This window comes from Trichophyton rubrum, assembly GCF_000151425.1.
Source record: "Trichophyton rubrum CBS 118892 genomic scaffold supercont2.1, whole genome shotgun sequence".
Lineage (NCBI taxonomy): Eukaryota > Fungi > Ascomycota > Eurotiomycetes > Onygenales > Arthrodermataceae > Trichophyton > Trichophyton rubrum.
Window position 1 is genome coordinate 3,057,143 of NW_003456428.1, and position 19,485 is coordinate 3,076,627.

Below are 19,485 nucleotides of genomic sequence, written 5' to 3' on the forward strand. Positions count from 1 at the left end.
TGGTGGTTGAAGATCCTCTGGTTGAGTACCGGCCAGTGCTGGACCCTCGTGTTGAAGTCGTAGGAGCTTTTTTCGAGGCAGGGCCAGGGGTAGTGTATCTGACGGACGATTTGGTAGTGGTTGGCGGGTTATCAACAAAGGAGGTATCCGTGGTCCTAAGCAGACGGAGGGTCAGTTTCAAATACAATTATCATATTTGATTACGGCAACACACATGAAAGTTGTTTCTGCGTCATTTGCGCCAGATTGGTATTGTTGGTTTGAAGCAGCTTGCAATTCTAAGTAATGATCAGTAAATATCGCGCCTAGCATGATGGTAGAGTAGATTATTATATGGAATATACTTCGTACCATTTTCTTTCTCTCTTGCCTTTTCCCTCTGCTTAAAACGTGTGAATGATTCTGGGATAGGTGTCTGTATCGATGTTGGTTAGAGACAGTGACTGGAATGCTCTACGGCTGTATCAGTTAAACACACCTCTGGGAAGTCGACGCAGAAAGCGTTCATATTTAGTCCATATAAAAAGCTTGCAAAGCTCTCGTTAAATCTTGAGAGGCTTTCATGCATCAACTGGAGATGTACAAAATTCTCCTCCAAGTCCGCCATTGAATCTGCCAGCTCTGCGAATTGAGGTTCTAAGCTGTTTATTCCCGGTCGCGATCCACTAGCCGGGCCGCCACTGACCGAAAAACTGTGTGTATCGCGTATGGATGTCCTGGAGCTCGACCTTAGGGGGGTAGTAGGACGCGAGGCTTGCCGCGAGCGGGAGGTAGATCTCTGTCTCTTCACCTCCATCATAAGCCTGTATAGTTGGATAACTGCTTATATCCCCGTACTGTCCGTTTGCCGCGCAGATGTCTCCAATATCGTATTGCTCAATGATCAGCTTTCATATCATCTCTTCCGCAGTAATAATGTTGTTGATGTTGATGTTGTGAATAACACCTTTTTAGGTGGAGCATGTGATTTTCCACATAGGAGTCACGTGAAATTCTCTTCGCTCGATCTCTCCCGATCTCAGATCTTTTTCTTTTTCTTGCTCGGCGATGCAGCAGTTGAAAAGGGACGAACGATGAAGCCAGGATCAAACCCCCCCCCTTAACCGCCATCTGACTTTCGATCTGCTCTCGTTTCCCCCGGATTAGCGGAGGCCGCACCTTTTCTTTTCTTCTTGCTACTCTCTCCCCTTTTTCCTTCCCCCGCCTTTCTCTCCGCGTTTCCAAGGTTGCCTTAGTTCGAAGCAGGGTCCCATATCCATCATCCTACCTAAAAGTACATATGCGCAATCGACTCCCCTGCCGCTATACTTTCACCACACAGCCTCAATCGCTGCTCGCATTGCTCAGACCTGTGACTCTTGGTCGTTGCATCGGTTATCAGGTGCAATTGCCCAGGCTCAGCTCAACGGGGAATACCCTGTCTTCAGGAGCTCCTTTCTCATCCCGTGCACTTCCGAGGCCCCCTTACGGACAAGAGCACATCTTGCGGGCGTCCTCCGTGTGGACATTTTCTGTTTCCGCCCTCGTTCTATGTAGTGGGCTTGCACTTGGAGCGTTATATATACGAGACCGAAAGCAACAGCATCCACCACTACCAGCTGTCCCACTGCCGAAGCGAATCGAACCCCCACATATCCATCACAACACCACAATGAGTGAGCAACAGAAGCCCACCGGACATGTTGGAAATCTGACAAAGGAGGAGGAAGAGAAGTTGCAGGAGCTTTGGACTGCGCTTTTCAAAGTTTGCGGGGTGGTTGCTAGTGAAGGACCAGAGAAAGAGCAGAAGCCGAAGCAGCAGAATGGAAATGGAGAGAATGCGACATCCTCTGATACCAGTTCTCCTGATGCGAAGAAACCAAAGAAGAGACTGGGTTTCTTCAGCAGGAAGAGCGAGAGCCCCAGCGAGTCTCCGTCATCAGACAGCGTGTCGAACTCAGTTGCGGCAATGAAGCTATCTGACACCGACGACAAGTACGGCGAGACAAGTCAGTTTCTTGAGGCTCTAAAGGATACCTCGCCAGAAGAAATAAGGCTTGTGTTCTGGAGCATGGTCAGGCATGACCACCCTGATGCACTCTTGCTGCGTTTCCTTCGTGCACGCAAGTACGATGTCAACCGTGCCTTGGTAATGCTGGTGTCTGCATTTCGATGGAGATCACAGACCATGAATATCGATGATATCATGGCTAAGGGTGACTGTTTTATGGAAGAAGAGAGCAAAAGTGACGACCCGGCTAAGAAGCAAGAGGCTTCTGATTTCGCTAAGCTTCTCCAACTTGGTGAGAGTTTTATGCATGGTCACGATAAATTTGGACGACCGATATGCTATATTCCGGTGCGCCTGCACCGAATTGGGGCTCACTGCGAGCCCAGCCTTGAAAGATACACTGTATACCTCATCGAAACGTCTAGACTTCTTTTACAACCCCCAGTAGAGACTGCTGTAAGATCCTCCCACTTTCGTTATTAATGGGACAAGCTAATGTTCTAAATAGGCCCTTATTTTCGATATGACTGATTTTTCTCTGGCGAATATGGTATGTTCGAATCAATACTCTCTTGTATCTGCACTAACAAGGAGCAGGATTATACCCCTGTTAAATTCATGATTAAGTGTTTCGAGGCAAATTATCCGGAAAGCTTGGGAGTGATTCTAGTACATAAAGCCCCATGGATATTCTCCAGCATCTGGGCCGTCATCAAGGGATGGCTTGATCCTGTGGTTGCGGCAAAGGTGCATTTCACCAAAACCCCCGAGGATTTGGAAGCCATTATTCCCCGCAAGAACCTTATCAAATCCCTTGGTGGCGAAGATGAGTATGAATATAAATATGTCGAACCCATTGAGGGTGAGAATGATAAGTTAAAGGACACCGCTCGCCGTGACGAGCTGCTGAAAACCAGAATGGAGATGGCCGGTGCTTTCCAGGAAGCTACTCTAGCGTGGACAGCTTCCAAGTCGAATTCTGCTACCAGCGAGGAGGAGAGCTATTTAAAGAAAACCAGGACCGAGCTTGCTGAGAAACTTTGTGAGAACTACTGGCAGCTTGACCCTTATATTCGTGCGAAATCCATGTACGATCGTCTGGGTCTTATTCCACCTCCAAAGGAAGCCAAGGAGCTCTCAGCCACACAGCAGCTGTCTGAGAAGATGAATGGAGATACTGTTCCAACTGCAGCCGAACACACTGCACCTGCGGTCTGATATAACCACACTGCCATCATGGATTTTTTGTCTTCTGTTGTTTCGATACCTACATGGGACTTGTTTTGTATGTGCATGAATAGCTCCTAGTTACAACGTGGGATGTCATCGCTCCATGTCCGTCGGGGTGTAGGTACATTCTAATGAGGAGCATAATATACTACGCCTATTTGTGTTGAACCATGTCTTTCTTTTTATAGTTCTCCTTTCATCCCTTTCACTCCCCGGGAAGAGGACCTTTAAAGTTGGAGTGTACGTTAAGCTTCACCTTGGGGCAGATATAACTGGGTTTGTGATTTTTTCGTGCATATATATATTTGTATGTGCATCTGAGTGCGAAGAGATATACCATATCTACACAGAATAAAGAGTATGGCAATGAGATACCCCTTCTTACTGATTGTGTTATTTTTCTTTTCCTTTCTCGTAACTTTAACGTGGCTTTCTACATCTTGGACTTAAGCTCTTCCAAGAGAACCTTGAGGTCTTCCTTGTCTGCTTCCTTGGCAGGCCAGCCAATGCCGAGACCTTCCGGTTCATTGGGCTTTGGAATCTACGGGACGTTAGATTAGTACATGTTAATAGATAAAATCATTAGCTCTTACCATATGAAAGTGGACCTTAGAATTGATCGTTAGCACAATTGTGTCAGTTGGAAGTCCAATTGTAAGATACTTACATGGTCCACAACCTGATGAGCTATCCGGCCGTTGTTCTGGAGAATGTTGAAATCAGCCACACCAGCAGCAATGGCAATCTTCTTCGCAACCGGCTTCGAAACAGTTAGCATCGATGTGTCCAGAGAGTAGGAGACGTAATGAAACACACCAAGAGCTCGGTCAGGTCTGCATCCGGGATATCAGTGAGTTTAGCACCGTGGTACTTGGGAATCACAAGCTAATATAGGCCGAGCCGAGTCAGCATATGGCTTCCGCCAAAAAATCAAGCTGAACTGACCGCATGACCTCTGCTAAGAGGCTGGATGTCCAAGAATGCCAGGACGCGGTCACTCTCGAAGAGCTTCATGCAAGGGATCTCACCTGTGACAGTCAGTAATCGCATTGAAACAGAACAAACCAGAGTGGCGATCTGCTTACCCTTGATGATCCTGCAAAAGATACAGGCAGCGTTCGAAGCCATGGTCTTAGTTACCAGCTATTGAAGTCGCGGTGTATGTAATAGTTAAGAGAAGTCGACGTCGAGCGCGGGGCGTTGCGGGTGTTTACTCTTTCTATTACATCACTAGCGGAAAATACAAAATAAATATCGAAAAAGAACCGCCGGTGCTCGAACCCACGGCCTGGTAAGGCTCCCTTATAAGCAAGTCACGGGAGAAACTGCGAGGAGTGGGACAAACTAGCTCAGAATCCATTTCTTGCCTTTTACCAGAGATGGCCGTGGTTTTGCCCATAATACTCCGCTCACCAATCTTTGAACCTCCGAATATCGACAATAGTCGGTCGATAGTTTTAATTTTTGTTCGCGAGATTTTGACTTTGGCACTCCTGCTATCAGTCTATTAAAAAAAAAGAGCGAGGGAAAAGGGGGCATTGGGCGTGTTACAGACAGGAGACGAGTGCGTGGCGATACTGCTGTGTCGTGTGCTTTGCGGCATAGTAAAAAGGGGTTATCAAGACTCTGATGGCACAACGATATCACCGACTACAAACTAGGCACACAAGATAGCAGTTTGATACGTCCTTGAAGTGATGTCCTTGTTAATTTGCATCCGATTACAAAAGGACACGCCCTGTCTGGACAACTTCGGCGCCGGCCAGAAGTCAACCGGCGCTTCTCCGCACCCCGCTCGGCTCTTTCTGGCTGTGCCCGTATAAATAGGGAAGATCTCTTTGCCGACGATGGCTTCCCCAGGAAACATATACAGATTGACAAGATCGAGAGACAAGATGCTGACTACCGAGTTGTCTGAAGCCGATGTAGCTGGCCTGAGGGCCAACAAGGAGAGACTGCAGGAATGGATCCATCATAGCTGCCAATGGGGTACCGGCATCAAATGGGGAGAGTAAGTGGATTTGCATTTGCTACGCTGTGATATTAGATCGCTAATAGATCACAAGCCACCCAACTGAGACCGGCATGGCCCGTCTCGCGCTTTCTCAAGAAGACAAGCAAGTCCGAGACTGGTTCGTGAAGACGACAAAGTCACTTGGATGCAAAGTCACGATTGATAGCATGGGAAACATCTTTGCTGTCAGGCCCGGCAAAAGAGCAGATGTACCAGCTACATTTGTAGGAAGTCACCTAGATACCCAGCCTACCGGTGGACGATATGATGGTATTCTCGGTGTCTGCGCGGGTATTGAGATGCTGAAGATCCTTGATGAGAAAGGAATCGAGACAGAGGGCGGAGTTGGTGTAGTCAACTGGACGAAGTGCGTATTCACTATTCTTTTAAAACGTACACACTAGCTATGTAAAAAAAAAAGCTAACAGTTGCATAAACAGCGAGGAAGGAGCCAGGTTTCCCAAGAGCATGATATCGGCAGGCGTTTGGGCGGAGGGGATATCCCTAGAAACTGCCCATTCGCTCCTAGAAGTGCCAACAGTAGCCTCACTTCCCTCGGCTGCTTCGGCCCCTGAATCCATGAAATTCGCTCTCGAAAGGATTGGCTATCTGGGCAGTGTCCCTTGTTCCTACAAATCCTTTCCCATTGCAGCCCATTTCGAACTTCATATCGAACAGGGACCTCATCTCGTCACTGCCGGCCAGCATGTTGGTGTCGTCACCGGGGTTCAGGCATACCGCTGGTATCGCATTAACGTAACAGGTCGAGATTGTCATACGGGTAGCACCGCCTTCCAGCACCGTGCAGACGCCATATACGCTTCTGCAAGGATGATGGTACGAGCCCGTGAAGTAGCCGATAAGCACGGCTGCCTTGCCAGCGTCGGCATTGTCGAAGTTAAACCAGGAAGCGTCAACACTGTGCCAGGCTTCGTCAGCTTCAGTCTCGATATCCGTGGCCCCGAAATTGAGAATGTAGATGTCGTAGATGCTGAGCTACGAAGAGAATTTGATATCATTGCCGGGGAGGAAGGGAAGGGTATAGGCAAGCCCTGCCGTGCAGAATGGCAGTTGGACTTCGAGACTCCTGCTACAAAGTTCCACCCTGAATGTATCGAGTGCGTCACAGAATCTGCCAAAGCCGTTGTTGCGGATAAACCAAACCCGGAGACTCTTTATAGGACTATACGCAGCGGAGCTGGACATGACAGTGTCTTCACAAACAAGAGGGTTCCAACCAGCATGGTCTTCGTACCGTGCAAAGATGGAGTCAGCCACCATCCCGAGGAGTTTTCATCGGCCGAGGATTGTGTGAATGGTGCGTCTGTCATTCTACAAGCTGTGGTCAGGTATGATAGACAACGATTCAAATAGACAGCTCCCTTATCCCGAATTTATTAGCCGTGATGATAAAAATAACTAAAATACCCGTAAGGGACCTTCATGACGAATTAAATGCCATTGGTATATATCTAGCTATCGTCATATCTGTAAATTTTGTTTGTTCCTTTCTTTTCACCTTCACATTTCATCATCCATCATCATACCTATCGTCTAAACCAGCAGCATCATGAATGCCGTCTGACTAGTTGTATCGATAAGTTTGATTTAAGAAGATGGGGCTGGGCCACCGCGTCCACGGCCGAATCCACCACGGAAAGATGGGTTGAAGTCACCAGGGGCACCGCCCTCCTTGCCCTCAGCACCCTCACGACGTCTGTAACCGCCATCACGGTCACCACGGTCGCCACGAGGACCACCACGACCACCAGGACGTCTCTCGCGCTCTTCGCCGCCCATCATGCCGCGTGGGGGAGCGTGCGAGCGCTGCTGCTTGATGTGCGTGGCTGGCACAATCTCAGCTGGGAGGTGAAGCCATTCACGGAGGTAGTCAAGACCCTCGGGGGTGAGGGTGTAGTAGTAGTACTGCCACGAGAAACGGGTCTTGAGGTAGCCGCGAGAAGTCAAAGACTGGCAGGCTTTGATGACCTGTAATAGATATCCGTAAGCATTTGCGCATGGTTGCCTCGATATCTTTTTTTGTTCATCATCACTTCAAGCACATACATAGAGGTTCTTGGTGTCAATGTCGGAATGCTTGGGCAGGTTGTAGTCCTTCTTAGCCACGAGAACACCCTCTGAGACACAACATTAGTTTCCGGAATCCTCATTCGAAATTCGCAGAGGGAGCAATTGCATACCGCGGAAGAGGTACTCGTGGATGAGCTTGCGGTCAGCCTTTGGAATTAACCTACAGCCGGGCAGTTAGCGGGATGGAAACCTGGTGATCTTGCGGCATCTCAGCTTACATTGTCGCGAGTTCCTGGCGCTTTTCGGGGAATCGCTTTTGACAATGCGATATGTAGTTCTTGGTGAAGGTGGTTTTACGTAGACTTAACCCGCGATACGCTGGAGAGGAGTGTGTAAATGGAAATTTTTAGGGTTCGCGAACACTTTGCCCTACACTCTTAGTAATCCCAGGACTCCACGTGATTTTTCATCCTCACGTGATTATGCCAAGCCTTGAAGGCGATGCTTGAGATCGCAGCGACCTCGTCAGAGTTCCTTCAACTCAAGCATAGCATTCTCATCCCCGTTATAAGTTCTATGTTAACAGAGGAAAGACAATTCAATAACATATTCTTTACCATTGCTTACAGGCCTCTGTTAACATGGCACCGTTCACCATCAACGTTCTTCTTTCATCTTTCCCTGGCCTCGCCCTTCCTGCAACCTTGGCCATCCCTCTACCGTCAACATCTTCTATCGCAGACCTCACAGACAGAATAAGCGCCCATCTTCCTTTTCCCCTGACTGCTCAGTCCTCGCCTCTTATATTGACAACAACGAACAACAAGCAAATTTCCTTCTCTTCACCTGCAAAACTTAGCAACCTCATACCAGACATTGTTGAAAATGGCGTCGCAAACACTGCTTCTACTTTTCTACCGCTCCGCCTTAGCGTCCGCGTATGTGGCGGAAAGGGAGGATTCGGCTCGCAGCTCAGAGCGGCTGGAGGCCGAATGTCCAGCCGACGAAAGGGAAACCAGGATACAAACACGGGCTCAAACCGTAACCTCGATGGCCGCCGTCTGCGGACAGTGAAGGAGGCAAAGGCCCTAGCAGAATATCTTGCATTGAAACCAGAAATGGATAGAAAAGAAAAGGAAGCTCGAAAGAGGCGATGGGAGGCTGCTGTTGCCGCTGCGGAGAAGAAAGAGCAAGAGATCCGGAATGGTGAAGGAAAAGGGAAAGTTGATGGTGCATGGATGGAGGATAAAGAAGAGATGAGCGAAAAGGCTCGCGAGGCTGTTCTTCAAGCTATGGCCGGGGGCGCCTGGAAAGATAACCTTGCTGGGTTACTGGATAGTGCAGAAGCTAGTGGGAGCAGCGGAAGCGGAGGATCCATGGACGCCAGCGAGGATAGTGACATGGAAGACATTTATGAAGAAGATTCTCCTAACGAGCCCAGTGCAAGCACGAAAAAGCCAGTCAGACGGTTCTTTGGGTTCGATGATGAGGAAGATGATGAGGACCTCATGTCAGAGGATGAAGAGGATGAAATTGATGAGACCGATACCAAAGGCAAAGGAAAGGCAAGGGTATGATTTTACCTTATATTACATAACTAGCGGCGCAACAGGAACTGGAGTCTTGAGGAATTAGCTCTAGCAATGGATGGATTTTGAATAATAATATTCACCTTGAGAGAATGAAGTGAGATTACATCCACCTCGAATCCACTTCGCAGGTAAAAATAAAGTTTCCGTCGGGTATGGGCCATTATCAGATCGGATCTCGGATATTCTAATGATCCGCTGATAAGAACTTTAGATGGGTTGAGCAAGCTCTGATCCATTGCAGTTCAAAATTTGGCAGCTTGTCAAAAAGTGCTGCCCGTCATATATCTGGAAGAAAGGAATATTTGCGCGATGCTAATTCCTATTTTTAGATCCCAGTCTCGAAATATACTCCACCGCTCCCCGATCACCCACCGAAAATACACTTTTATTCGATGCTTGTCAGAATGGCGAGCTCTCCAGCCATATAGAGCGTCTTTTCCATCGTCCACAGCGTTTCCCCTTGCACCAAGACAACAAAGACAACATAATTCTACTGAGAGTTTGCAAACTACAGGGAAAGATCTAGAAACATGGGCACTTCCTGACACATGCCACGGTTGTGGCGCGTTGACACAATGGGTATACCCTAAGGAGCCTGGGTATTATACCGTTACGCGAAAGCCCGTGAAGCAATACATTCGGCATATCACTCAGGGAAAGCAGTCAGATGTAGATGCTTCACCCATAGCAGCTTATGAGAATAAACCTGCACAAGAATCCAAAGAACCTGAGCACATAGCGATTCCACTGTGTGACCGATGCCATAATCTGATCAACCATGGAGAAGGGGAAGCAATACCCTATCCCACGTTATCTTATATACGTGACCTAATCGAGGAGTCCCCTTTCCATAACAATTATATTTATCATGTTGTCGATGCGGCCGATTTCCCACTTTCCGTGATCCCAAATCTCCAACGATATGTGCCAATACAACCACAGCGCAGCCAGAATAGAAGGTCGCATACCAAGAAATATGGATCGAGTCGCTATCTAGCTGAATTGAATTTTGTTATTACCCGAGCCGACCTACTGTCGAATGTAAAACCGCAAGCAGACTCGCTGATGAAACATATGGTCGAGATCTTGCGGCAAACCTTGGACCGCAAAGAGCACGGTATCAGGCTGGGAAACGTTCATATGGTTAGCTCATATAGGGGCTGGTGGACAAAGGAGATCAAGCAAGATATCTGGAATCAAGGCGGCGGCGTATGGATGGTGGGCAAGGTGAATGTCGGCAAAAGCAAGTTGATAACATCAGTGTTCCCAAAGACCGCTCCTGCATACAAGGCCAGGAAACTCCAGAACTCCAAAGGGATCACTATAGTAGGGCGTTCTACACCTCCGGATAAAACAAACGTTTCAGCGGCTGAGGAACTGGAAGACGAAGAGGATGGAGTTGCCGTCTTGCTCCCGCCACTGCAGAAGGAAGTCCCCTTTCCTAACCTCCCGATTGACTCTGTCCGTCCTGGAACTACAGCTTCTCCTATTAGAATACCATTTGACAAGCACCGAGGTGAAGTTATTGACTTGCCCGGGCTCTTCCGTTCCGGCCTTGACGAGTTTGTACGGGACAAGCATAAATCTGACTTGGTAATGACAAGCCGGCCGAGACCAACTCAACTAACAATCAAACCCGCACAATCGCTTCTTCTGGGTGGTCTGATTGGAATTAAGCCATTAGAGGAGAACGAGATTTTTCTGGCTTCTCCCTTTGTTTCCTTGGAACCACACACTACTCACAAAGACAAAGCAGCCGAGATGCTAGCTCAACAAAGAGAATGTCCCACAGGAAACATTGCAAAAGAAGGAATTGGAGAGCAAATTACTTCCGCTGGGATAGTTGAGCTGAAGTATGATGTGACCGCCAGATACGCCAAACCTCTTCCAAATGGCGACTTACCATCATTATATCGAATAATGGGGGTTGACATCCTTATTGAGGGTTGTGGATGGGTAGAGCTTACTTGTCAAGTCAGGACGAGAACCCGAGAGCCTGAAGACTTCCCCAGAGTTGAATTGTTCAGTCCCCAGGGGAAATTCGTTGGAAGCCGGATGCCATTGAGCACGTATGCCTTCAGCCTGAAGCATCGAGCACAGGAGGAAAACAAGCGTATGACAAGATCAATGCGCCCTGCAATCAAAAGACATTCCCGAAACCATTAAGGAGGCACGTATCATATCTTTTCTTGGGCCTTCCTTGCAGGCTACCAGGTTTTGGGGCTCAAAATTGGCGTGGGTTGGAGTTCTGGATGCTTCTTTTTTCCTTCATATTTCCTGTATAACACCCACACGACTGTATTTCTACTTATATATAGATGTAAGATAACGACTAATAGATCAAAACAACCCAGGTACAGGTTTAACAGATGGCGTTTAGACAAGGGGGTAAGAGATCTCCACTGAATACGGCCAAATATCGTCCCGGGCAGTGATATGCTTGCACCTTGCTGCTTCGGCCACGAGGCAAAACGTCATGCTGCAGGGAAGCACTGTCTAGCGAGTTCAACGGTACTACCTAATTAACATCAACCTCACCGTTAAGTACGCCAATCTTTGCAATCGCCGTGCTTTTTGTCCATCTGGCTCCTGAGCTCCACGATGGATGACTAAGTGCGGGTGCGGGTGTGGCGCCTTGCCAGATGGCGGCGATGGAGCAACTTTAGGACTTCGAGAAGTTCACCCAGCCAAGTTCTTGAGCAAAGCAACATACACGAATAAGACGTCCATACCTACCGCCCGACCTACAGCCTGGTGCTCAGCAGGTATCATAGCAATCTCTTGGACGGTGATCTGACCTGTCCTTTGATTTTACCCTCTCATCCCCTGTCACCGCCGATATCGAAGTTCCCGGTGTCGAGACGTCGGACATCTGCACCTGACGGCGTCGGCAATAGCTCCATTTCGCTCGAAGAATCTCAGCTCCGGGACAGACTGTTTTGCTTTTGGCCTGGAACTTGTTCTCATATCCTGCGCTGGTTTCGCAGAGCTGTACTTTGAGTCACTGATGACATTTGGGCGGTGTTCTGTCTAATCCTATGGGGTGAGGGGAGTTCTTTTATTTCACCCGCTGCAGCCATGATGCGTCCTAAAGCTTCGTCTTCTATGCAGAAGACATACGACGACTGCTATTTGATGTGTTCGACGGCTGTATATTTCGAGAATCAGGTAAGTACACTACCCTACACTGCCAATACCCCGCCAGGCGGTCGTGGACCGGTCACCAGTTCCCTGTAGAGATGGAGGGATATATATATTACCGGATTTTGTTGCTGACTTTTCCATCTTTCACCTGCAGAATAACGAGTTAGAAGCATTACGAACTTGGAAAGCCGCCCTAGATGCGCTCTACTACCACAATGCGCACAAAGTTCCATCTACCTATATTCCCAAGAATGACATTGAGCGAGGCTTGCAGGATTCTTTGCGTGAGCTGGAACTGCAATGCAAAGAAAGGGTCACGCTCTTGGAAACTCTACGAGAAAGTCGTAAGGAGGCCGGTATGGATGTTGATGTGAAAGGGGCGTCCACCCAGAAAGGAAAACTAGAAAAACCGAGGCCTCAGGTAAATGGATCTCAGAGCTCCATCACTAGTGGCCATTCGGGTTGGATTGGCGAGGGAACTATCCCTTCCTTAAGTTATCCGGATCTGCCACGACCACCAGCTTTACCACCTCGATCCACAACGCAGAGCCAGTCGAACCTCAGTTCTACAACACCTTCTCCAATGACCAGTTCGGGTGATATTCGCGGTTTAGGATTGGATTCCCTGCCATCACCTCCAACACTGCCTGTACCGGCCATACCCAGGGACACCAATCGGCTGCAAAACCCGGAGAAAAAGAAGACGCTGCTCACTACACTTCGTGGAAAGGATCTGAAATCCCCCACAAACTCCAACATACAACCACGCAAACATTCGAAGCCGGCTTCTAAAGCTGCTGGTTTGGCTTGGAGCTTTGTTACCCAATCAAACTCATCCAAACGTGGCCAAACTTCCCCGGTAAATGAGTCTGCCCCTGCAACTCCACGGAAGAGTACTTCGAGTGACTCTGGTTCGCGGAGGGATGTTCTCCCAACCCGCCGTTCCACTGATCAATCTTCAACACCAGTCCGAGCATCTCATCGCCCAGATTATTTCTCCAGCTCTCCAATCACACGAAGAATATCCGGAGATCATACTGCTGCGAGTTTAGCTGCGGGCGCCGCCGCCGCGGCAGCCGCTGCCCAAAGACCAATGGATACAGAATCACCCAACAGCTTCCTTGATTCTTCTCCGGAGCTCAAAGGAGGACCATCCGATAAACCAAAGTCAACAGACAAGAAGAATGACTCTGGGTATAGCCCACCACAATCCAAGCCCCCGCCGTCTCTAAAAAGCTCCAACGCGGAGCCCGCGCGATCTGCCCCAGCCATGCAAGCCACTCTTCAACCTCGCTCGAATAAAGTTACACCCGATGATGCTTTCCAGAGGAAGGCTGTCAAACCATCAAATTTTGTACCTTCTAAACCTCGACCAAACGTGAAAGATTGTAGTAGAAATGTCGAAGGCCGCAATTATGACTTTCCCCCTAACGGCAAAATGAGACAATCGAATACTCAAGCCTCGGCGCCTGCAAGTCGACCGGCAGTTGGGCCAAAGAGGACAACATCCAAGTCTAGTAAATATTCAGCAGAGATTCCCGCTCAAGGAGACAATATTGAAGATGATATTGACCTACCAGAATATGAACCGGAGGAAGATCTCGTCTTACAACGAGCGTTGAGCAATTTGCCAAAAGGAGTTGATCAGGAGTCTGCCAAACAAATATTCAAAGAAATCGTGGTACATGGAGATGAAGTGCATTGGGACGACGTTGCTGGTCTCGAACTTGCAAAGACGGCTCTGAAAGAAGCTGTTGTGTACCCTTTCCTTCGACCAGATCTTTTCATGGGGCTTCGTGAACCAGCCAGGGGCATGCTATTGTTTGGTCCCCCGGGCACTGGAAAGACCATGATAGCCAGAGCTGTTGCTACAGAATCTCAATCCACATTTTTCTCAGTCTCGGCTTCAAGTTTAGCTTCGAAATGGCATGGGGATAGTGAGAAGCTGGTTAGAGCACTGTTTGGACTAGCTAAAGCGTTAGCCCCGTCTATCATATTCGTTGATGAGATTGATGCACTGCTCTCCTCACGATCTCGGTCTAGCGAGGCAGAAGTCTCCAGGCGTATCAAAACGGAATTCCTTATCCAATGGTCTGATCTACAACGAGCTGCCGCAGGCAGAGAACAAAATTCCAAGGACAAGAAAATGGGCGATGCATCACGAGTCTTAGTTCTCGCGGCAACAAATATGCCATGGGATATAGACGATGCAGCTCGGCGCCGGTTTGTTCGAAGGCAGTATATACCTCTTCCAGAACCTGAGGTGCGAAAGCTACAACTACAGAAGCTGCTGAGCCATCAGAAGCATGAGCTCTCAGAGGCCGATATTGATAAATTATCTAGTCTTACAGAAGGTATGACACTTCGCGTACGCCGTCTGTTTGTTGAACTTATTGGATCTGACTATTGCCTAGGTTTTTCTGGATCTGATATCACTGCTCTTGCAAAGGATGCAGCTATGGGTCCATTACGCAATTTAGGCGAGGATCTCCTTCATATCCCAATGGAAAAGATATCTCCTATTTCCTTCAAGGATTTTGAAGCTTCGCTACTTTCGATCCGCCCCAGTGTGAATCAAGACGGATTGGATCGTTATGATGAATGGGCAAAGAACTTTGGAGAAAGAGGGGGTTAACCCCCCCCCCCCCCCTCCCCCCGTCTTCTACTCTAGTCAGTTATATATTTTCTCATATTTGTTTCTCTTGTTGCATTTGCTCGCCGGAAAAACCTCTGTTTATTGTTTTGCCTTCTGGAGCCATCGAGGACGCCCTAGTGGTTCCATGTTCTCGGGAGTTGCATTGCATGAAATTTTTCTGGCGTTTTACTCCCGAGGGTCTCGAAGAGTGAGAAGAAATGGGCTTGAGTGGCATTCTGGGTTCATGTCATCTGGAGTTATTTGTGTCTCTTGAGGTTTGGCATGGTTGTCTGGATGGGGCGGTTTACAAGTGTATTGTTATGCATCGTAAAAAATATATCAAAGTCCGATGTATCTAGTTGCACGTACCGACTCATCATGGTCTCTTCACTTGAGCTGTTGTTCTCTTTTCTATCAATATAAGTAGCTTCAACTTAGGGATCTTGTAGTCACCATTAGTAGGCACAACAATACTAATCGTGATATAAATTCCTTAAATATACTACTCAGTCTGTTGAATTTACTAATGCCGCCATGCACAAAAGCAAAAGTCCACGCCGATGGAAAATAAAAAGATTAATTACCTTCGACGCAAGTATGCTGATTTTGGTCCCTCGGTGTTAATATACAATAGTCAGCTACGAATACATTGAAAATCTTCAAATACCGCCAAAACCGCCTTCTAAATGAAGCGCATAAAAATAAATATCATGGCTATCCGGTAACATGCATCCCTCACGCATTGGATTGTTTCTACCTCTCCTTCTCAGCCTCCAGTCTCTTCATAACTCGTTCCTTGAGTTTTCCCATTCTCAGCTCCCCAGTTACTTCAATATCGACGGGCTGGCCGTTCGCCATTCTTTCAAGCCTCCTGAGTCTTCTGTTCTTCCGCGCATTCAATTCCTCTTCTTTTCTCTCCGCATAAGTCATCACAGGGGGGCGGTCTTCGATGGGTGTTCCGAAAGGTACGATAATCCTTTCTACTACATGTCTAACATGTTCGCTCACACGTCGCCCACTCCAAAATTCAATCTTGTCACCTTCTCGTAGTGAATCACGGGGGTCAGAGACTAGATGAACTTTCTTTACGAGGAACCGCTTCTGGAGAGAGTTGTCGAATTTGGTGCGTATTTGTTCCACGCGAACGGTGCGTTGCATGCGGCCTGCAGAGATGACGGTGCCAAAGCCACGGCTTACACCTGGAGGGAGTGTGGAAGTCGAGGTAGGTGTTGTTGTAGACGTAGTGTCGGAAGCGGGGGTTTGAGATTGAGTTGATGTCGAGGTAGAAAATGGTGAAGAACGTGGTAGAGAGGATAGTAACTTGGAACTGGCAATGCTTCCTATTGTTTTCGTAGCTAGAGGTTGCATATGGCGGACAAGAGACGGTATTGAGGATGCAACGGGCCTAAAGGCCAAATGAGAGAAGGGTATCCCGCATAGACGGAGAAGCTGGTTGCGTGTTGAGTTCATGATCACGTCGCTTTCGTGGGCGCCGCGCCCAAAAAAAAGGGGAACCTGTCTGGCAAGGCAATGGAGAAATCAGAGGTTCTGTGGAGTCAATGCCCGGTAATATACGCAATATTCACAGGTTCAAAGGCTCCAGGGCAATTGACGGCAGGCTGGTGTATCGCTGTCCAGCTTTCTTTCCATCGTTGAAGCATCAAAAATTCCCGTCTCGAAGCCAAAAATCCATATCACGTGAGATTATAGCCCGCTTACCTAATTTTACGGATAATACATATCCCTAATTCCGCCATTGGCTAAATTTGGAACCCACATATTCCCACCCCCAACCAATCAAAAGCGATATCCCAGATAGGCAACTTCCCACTTGTACTTGTTGACGTTGAAGTTGAACTTGATAGTTGCATCTTTCGATCCTACAACACGATGTTATAGGGATGCGGGTATAAAACAGATACTATCTCCGACTAATCACTAAAAGATAGAATGGAACCGCCTCTCAATGCCAAAACTAAAGGGGAAGGGAGCCAGGATGAAGTTGCTGCCTGGGAAGTAGAAGAAGGAATACCCCAGTTTGAAGACCAGTTTATCCAAAAGTATTTACAAGGGAGGAATGCCTTGATCCAGGAGGAAAAGAAGCAGAGGCATGGTGAGTTCTAGGTTTATCAGACTCCAAATATTCTGTTCAGGGCATTATTGAATGGAAAATATATCCTAAGCGCTCGAGTTGCAAATGATCTAGAAATTTAGGCTTATATCTGACACTGTTTGCTATAGATGCTCATTTTCAAAAGTGCATGTCAGCCTCTACAAAGGAAGCATGCCGAATTATCTCACATATTCGAGACAGGGAGTTAAAGACTGTCTGGAATAAGGTGGAGGAGGAGAATCTAGCAAAGACCCAGGATACGGTGCTTTACCCAGGAATGATGTTCCGGCTAGCTAAGGATAAGATGGAAGGAACAGATTTATGGAAGATAGTTAAAAGGATGCCAAAAGGTGAGTTGCGGCACCATAGTAACCAGATCGTACACATGGGGCAGTGAAATAGCATATAGACGTCGGCTAATTCTCTGTCAAAAGGAGCTTTACTACATGGCCATCTCGAAGCAATGGTTGATTTGGATGTACTGGTAAACCAAGTGTTATCTCTCCCTGGCATTCACATTGCATCGGACCGGCCATTAATAGGAGAGAGCCTCTTACTTTCTCCACTACGATTTCAGTATTTTTCCGAAGCACAAAATGTTGCGTCTGAAACTAGCGCATCGGGCATCTGGAGTCCAACGTATAAACCACAACTGTTCGTTCCCGTTAAAGAGGCTGCCGAAACATTCCCAGATGGGGGAGTTAGGGGATTCAGCGATTGGCTTAAGGGGAGGTGTACTATTGAGAAGGAGACATCCCTGAATCATCACCATGGATGTGCAGCTATCTGGGAAGTACTTGATCAAAAATTCCAGGTAGTAGATGCGATACTCTACTATGAACCGATATTTCGAGCATGTCTCAAGCATATGCTGGCAGAGTTAAACGAAGACGGCATTCGATACGTTGAATTCCGACTAGCCTTTGGATTCGAATATCGCCGTGATAAGTGTGAGGAGCCCGACTTCAATTTTGAGTCGATATTCGAAGCGTTTGGAGAAGAGATCGAAAGGTTCAAAGCCTCAGAAGCCGGTAAGGGGTTTCACGGCGCCCGGATGATATGGACGACTATGCGAAGCCATCCAAACCGTGATATTGTGGAGAGCATGAAAGAGTGTATACTCACCAAGCTGCAGTTCCCCGAGCTCATCTGCGGCTTCGACCTGGTTGGGCGTGAAGATGATGGGAGGTCGCTGGTGGACATGATCCCTGTCCTATTCTGGTTCAAAAAACAGTGTGCTGTGGAGGGAGTCGAGATCCCTTTCATGTTCCATGCAGGAGAGTGTCTGGGAGACGGCGACGAGACAGACTCAAATCTGTACGATGCAATTCTCCTAGGCACACGCCGTATCGGCCATGCGTTCTCTCTCTACAAGCATCCTCTGCTCATAGACCTGGTAAAAGAGAAGAAGATTATGGTCGAGTGCTGTCCGATCTCGAACGAGGTGTTGCGGTTCACTAGCTCCATCATGTCACACCCGCTTCCAGCCCTGTTGGCTAGAGGCGTAGCTGTGTCACTGTGCAACGATGATCCATCGATGCTCGGCCACGGCAAAAACGGACTTACCCATGACTTCTGTCAAGTACTAAACGGCCTGGAAAACGTTGGTCTCTCGGGCCTTGCTACCATGGCCGAGAACTCGCTCAGATGGAGCTGCTTCGAGGACCAGGACAACTCGGCCTGGCTTGCAGATATCAAACGAGGTATAGCTGGAACGGGCCGGAAGAGCGAGCACATACGCAACTGGCACATCGAATTTGAGCAGTTTTGTCAGTGGGTGGTTCTCGAGTTTGGCGCCGACATTCCTCCAAGCGACGACTAGAGATTTACCATTTGCTTCTTTCATTTTTGTTGTCTTGCGACTAAAACACACTGCATAGATGAGGCTATATAGGGACCTATAACTAACTACGGAGCAGCAGCATCATCATCCATCCTCATTTGCCTTCTTCCACGTCGCCTGAGCCGGTCATCTAGCGCTGTTTGCTCTGTTTGGCTGCCCTGATCACGCCTCGCATCGCCGGTCGAGAGGGCAACGACTTAGTCAGCACCACTAGCCGCAGCCAGTCTAAGCTGCACGACGGCGTAAAAAGAGTCAACTCCGTCATATCTGAAGCGCTAGTTTGCAGTCCACGGCATCGCTCATGGCAAATCATGCCTGTAGCCTCACAGCAAGCAGCTCCAGCAGGTGGCAGACGTGGCAGCGTTTTGTTTCTCCCGTCGTTTCCGTCTCTTCTTTTAGCCAGTAGTTAAAATCCCCCATGGCAGCGCCTCTTGACTGACCCATCGTTCCCCCGGTTTATCCTTTTGTCTCTACTTTGTTCGCTGTGTCAAGTGCCTGTCTCGGGAGGCCTTTTAGCCCTTTCATCCTAATAACAGATCTCAAGCCTTGTCTTCTGTGGCTTGCTTTGACTATTCTCTTATTTTGCTTGAGCTTGCTTGATGCTGCTTGCTTGATCGCTGGGCTGTTTCTCTGTATAACTATTTATTTGTTGAGCCTCAAGGTCCGCATCTACGGCTCACATCTATTGTTGCTGCATATCTACCAGCCTATCTCCTCCTTACACCACTCACCTAGACCTACCAGACTAGTCTTTTGCGAGGGCGACGGTCGGGATATAGCTCGCTCCAGGACAGCCTGGGGACGCTCTACCCTCTTATCGAACTGTATCCCCCTCTTCTCCCTCTCTCTGTCTCTCTTCGGCAATCATGCAGACGGCCTTCTAGCAAGTGTTG

The 19,485-nt window shown here is 48.2% G+C and overlaps 10 protein-coding genes across 11 annotated transcripts; 6 read left to right on the forward strand and 4 right to left on the reverse strand.

Annotated features, from left to right (window-relative positions):
* Nucleotides 1-177: 177 nt before the first annotated feature.
* TERG_01161 (uncharacterized protein) lies at nucleotides 178-799 on the reverse strand (the record flags this gene model as incomplete). Its single annotated transcript, XM_003239131.2, has 3 exons — nucleotides 178-278; nucleotides 352-415; nucleotides 479-799. The coding sequence occupies 3 exons, from the start codon at nucleotides 797-799 to the stop codon at nucleotides 178-180; spliced, it is 486 nt and encodes a 161-aa protein (XP_003239179.2).
* Nucleotides 800-1,279: 480 nt separating this feature from the next.
* On the forward strand, nucleotides 1,280-3,208 carry TERG_01162 (uncharacterized protein; the record flags this gene model as incomplete). Its single annotated transcript, XM_003239132.2, has 3 exons — nucleotides 1,280-2,446; nucleotides 2,499-2,540; nucleotides 2,588-3,208. 3 exons carry the CDS (start codon nucleotides 1,280-1,282, stop codon nucleotides 3,206-3,208), a joined length of 1,830 nt encoding a protein of 609 aa, XP_003239180.2.
* Nucleotides 3,209-3,653: 445 nt separating this feature from the next.
* On the reverse strand, nucleotides 3,654-4,348 carry TERG_01163 (uncharacterized protein; the record flags this gene model as incomplete). Its single annotated transcript, XM_047747717.1, has 6 exons — nucleotides 3,654-3,761; nucleotides 3,814-3,828; nucleotides 3,888-3,980; nucleotides 4,037-4,105; nucleotides 4,166-4,248; nucleotides 4,306-4,348. The coding sequence occupies 6 exons, from the start codon at nucleotides 4,346-4,348 to the stop codon at nucleotides 3,654-3,656; spliced, it is 411 nt and encodes a 136-aa protein (XP_047603681.1).
* A 719-nt stretch (nucleotides 4,349-5,067) lies between these two features.
* Nucleotides 5,068-6,608, forward strand: TERG_01164 (uncharacterized protein; the record flags this gene model as incomplete). The annotated part of the gene is made up of 3 exons (XM_003239134.1): nucleotides 5,068-5,231; nucleotides 5,287-5,601; nucleotides 5,675-6,608. The coding sequence occupies 3 exons, from the start codon at nucleotides 5,068-5,070 to the stop codon at nucleotides 6,606-6,608; spliced, it is 1,413 nt and encodes a 470-aa protein (XP_003239182.1).
* A 234-nt stretch (nucleotides 6,609-6,842) lies between these two features.
* On the reverse strand, nucleotides 6,843-7,545 carry TERG_01165 (uncharacterized protein; the record flags this gene model as incomplete). The annotated part of the gene is made up of 4 exons (XM_047747718.1): nucleotides 6,843-7,223; nucleotides 7,302-7,372; nucleotides 7,436-7,485; nucleotides 7,544-7,545. Coding segments are annotated over 4 exons (504 nt in total).
* Nucleotides 7,546-7,906: 361 nt separating this feature from the next.
* TERG_01166 (uncharacterized protein) lies at nucleotides 7,907-8,923 on the forward strand (the record flags this gene model as incomplete). The annotated part of the gene is made up of 2 exons (XM_003239136.2): nucleotides 7,907-8,836; nucleotides 8,867-8,923. 2 exons carry the CDS (start codon nucleotides 7,907-7,909, stop codon nucleotides 8,921-8,923), a joined length of 987 nt encoding a protein of 328 aa, XP_003239184.2.
* Nucleotides 8,924-9,166: 243 nt separating this feature from the next.
* Nucleotides 9,167-11,023, forward strand: TERG_01167 (uncharacterized protein; the record flags this gene model as incomplete). The annotated part of the gene is made up of 1 exon (XM_003239137.1): nucleotides 9,167-11,023. The coding sequence occupies one exon, from the start codon at nucleotides 9,167-9,169 to the stop codon at nucleotides 11,021-11,023; it is 1,857 nt and encodes a 618-aa protein (XP_003239185.1).
* Nucleotides 11,024-11,935: 912 nt separating this feature from the next.
* On the forward strand, nucleotides 11,936-14,636 carry TERG_01168 (uncharacterized protein; the record flags this gene model as incomplete). The annotated part of the gene is made up of 3 exons (XM_003239138.1): nucleotides 11,936-12,025; nucleotides 12,156-14,355; nucleotides 14,416-14,636. The coding sequence occupies 3 exons, from the start codon at nucleotides 11,936-11,938 to the stop codon at nucleotides 14,634-14,636; spliced, it is 2,511 nt and encodes an 836-aa protein (XP_003239186.1).
* A 753-nt stretch (nucleotides 14,637-15,389) lies between these two features.
* TERG_01169 (uncharacterized protein) lies at nucleotides 15,390-16,106 on the reverse strand (the record flags this gene model as incomplete). Its single annotated transcript, XM_003239139.1, has 1 exon — nucleotides 15,390-16,106. One exon carries the CDS (start codon nucleotides 16,104-16,106, stop codon nucleotides 15,390-15,392), a length of 717 nt encoding a protein of 238 aa, XP_003239187.1.
* A 480-nt stretch (nucleotides 16,107-16,586) lies between these two features.
* Nucleotides 16,587-18,571, forward strand: TERG_01170 (uncharacterized protein; the record flags this gene model as incomplete). 2 transcript variants are annotated; one of them, XM_003239140.1, is made up of 3 exons in its annotated part: nucleotides 16,587-16,749; nucleotides 16,878-17,099; nucleotides 17,184-18,571. In XM_003239140.1, the coding sequence occupies 3 exons, from the start codon at nucleotides 16,587-16,589 to the stop codon at nucleotides 18,569-18,571; spliced, it is 1,773 nt and encodes a 590-aa protein (XP_003239188.1). The 2 variants fall into 2 exon arrangements, with proteins under 2 accessions (XP_003239188.1, XP_047605353.1); XM_047749252.1 differs by lacking the exons at nucleotides 16,587-16,749; nucleotides 16,878-17,099 and having other exon boundaries at nucleotides 17,213-18,571.
* Between the last annotated feature and the right edge of the window lie 914 nt (nucleotides 18,572-19,485).